General features: G+C 35.4%; 1 protein-coding gene across 1 annotated transcript; it reads left to right on the forward strand.

Annotated features, from left to right (window-relative positions):
- The first annotated feature begins 522 nt into the window (after positions 1 to 522).
- Positions 523 to 1,713, forward strand: LOC124939176 (probable purine permease 4). The gene has a single exon (XM_047479681.1). The coding sequence runs from the start codon at positions 523 to 525 to the stop codon at positions 1,711 to 1,713; it is 1,191 nt and encodes a 396-aa protein (XP_047335637.1).
- The last annotated feature ends 647 nt before the right edge of the window (positions 1,714 to 2,360 follow it).

Here is a 2,360-nt window from a genome sequence, read left to right on the forward strand (position 1 = left end):
TTAGGGAAATAATCTTGTTAAATTACTAGTAAAAAAAATTAAAGATGATGAAAGGGCTAGAATACTCCTTCCCCTACTTTCTTTGATATAAACTTCACTATTTTCTATTTTTTTTACAAAAATAAAAAACTGATAAAAAAAAATTGACTAAAATTTTGATATTGATAGATGGAAGAGTTGGTGTTTGAGGACAACAAAATTATTATGGTTGGGTCTAATTATAAAAATATTTTTTTATATTTAATTCTATAAAATTAAAGTAAAGATAATATTTGTATTTTAGTAATAATTTGAATGATCACATAATTAATTTTCAATTAGTTTAAAGGATAATTCCTTAATTAATTAAATAGATATTATTAAAACATAACTGAATTTATTGAACCTAACCAGCCCTAGCTATAAATACAGATAAACTATTCAATGCTAGATGAAAAGTCACCACAGTTTACAGGCTATTGGTTTGTCCAATTACAAAAGCCCTTCTTTCTCTTTCTTTATCTTTGACCAACTGCATCACCTATGAAATCTTCAGAGAGATTATCATCATCCTCCGAAGAAGGCAACAACGGCCTTGAGCAACTTCAATTAGTTTGTAGTCATCGGGAAGAAATGCAATCCAGAATGAACGAGATCATCAGTTCTTCTGAAGAAAATCGGTTCAAAATGAATATTAACATGATATTGATTGGGATGAACTATGCATGCTTGTTGGTTGGGTCCGTATCAGCGAGTCTTGTCTCCAAATTCTACTTCATTCATAAGGGTTCAAGCCGTTGGGTCTCCACTTTAGTTCAATGCGCCGGATTCCCTCTCCTCGTCCCTTTCATCTACATCCCTCATTATTTCTTCCCTTCAATTTCAACCGGAAAACGTCCTTTTTCTCGATTGATCGCCAGACCGAGAATCCTAGGACTCTCTCTTTTTGTCGGACTCCTCCTAGGAGTAAACAACTTGCTCTTCTCATGGGGAAATTCATACCTCCCACTTTCCACTTCCTCTCTACTCTTGTCATCACAACTGGCGTTCAACCTTATTCTCTCCATTATCCTCGTCAAACAAAAGGTTAACTTTCACAACCTAAACTGCGTCGTTCTGCTTTCCTTGGCCTCCGTCCTTCTCGCTCTATCCACGCACCACGATCGCCCTCAGGGATTGACCCAGTCTGAATATTTGGTGGGGTTTTTCTGCACAGTCGGGGCGGGTTTGCTATTCGCACTCTATCTCCCTCTAATGGAGATAATATACAGAAATGTGGACTCTTATTCGATGGTGATGGAGATGCAGGTGGTGATGGAAGCAGCGGCGACTGCTCTAGCGGTGGTGGGGATGGCGGTGGACAAGGGGGGCGGGTTTAAGGAAATGGTTAACGAGTCTAGAAATGTGTTCGACATGGGTCCATGTGTGTATTGGTGGACGATTGCAGGGAATGTGGTGATGTGGCAGGCTTGTTTTATGGGAACGGCGGGGATGGTGTTTTTAACGACGTCGTTGACGGGAGGAATATGTACGACGTCGCTCATGATGTTTAATATTGCGGCGGGGGTCGTGGTTTATGGAGATCCATTTAACGGCCTCAAAGCAGTATCAACAGTACTTTGTTGTTGGGGATTCTCTTCATATTTGTATGGGATGTATGTCCTTAACTTGAAGAAGGAGGAGGAGAAGCTTAATCAAACGCTAATAACAACCATTCGAGATGGAGATCATTGATAACATTTTCCTTCTTTTTTTAATATATAAAATATCGTTGTTGTGGCATGTATTGGATTTGTTATGGATTCGAAGGAATCAAACTTTTTAATGTTTATTTTCAACTTAGTGGGTTAAATTTTTTTAAATCATTTCTTTATTAACTATTGATTTTCAAAAGAAAGAGAAAAAAGTTTAAGGATTTGCATGCTATACAAGTGTCTCTACATGCATTTAGACAATGACATTAGAGATACGCATGCTATACAAATGTCTGTCTGTTCATTAATTACTTTTTCATCCAATGACATTTGTTGTATAATTACAATACCTCGATATTGACACGAGAAAATTTATGACCTCTCCAATTATCAGATATAAAAAAAAGGTAATTTCTTTGTTTTTGAACTGAGTTAAAATTGCATTTCTAAATATTGGAGGGAAAAACTCAAAAGGAATTTGTGAGTTATAATGTGTCACAATTCTTTCCTCTATATAAATAAGTCCCTACGTAATAAAAGAGTACATGTATTCAAAATTTTCTAATTAAAACAAATGTATTCTTCAAAAAATAAATAAAATTAAAAGGTTAAAAAAAAATTTAAAATATTTACACTCCCTAGGGTCAGTTAATACGGTATAATTTAATTTTTTTATCCCTATCTTAT

The sequence above is a fragment of the Impatiens glandulifera genome, chromosome 5 (genome assembly GCF_907164915.1).
Source record: "Impatiens glandulifera chromosome 5, dImpGla2.1, whole genome shotgun sequence".
NCBI lineage: Eukaryota > Viridiplantae > Streptophyta > Magnoliopsida > Ericales > Balsaminaceae > Impatiens > Impatiens glandulifera.

Excerpts from the sequence above, each read along its gene's own strand:
- LOC124939176 (XM_047479681.1), top strand. The coding sequence starts at position 523 with ATGAAATCTTCAGAGAGATTATCATCATCCTCCGAAGAAGGCAACAAC.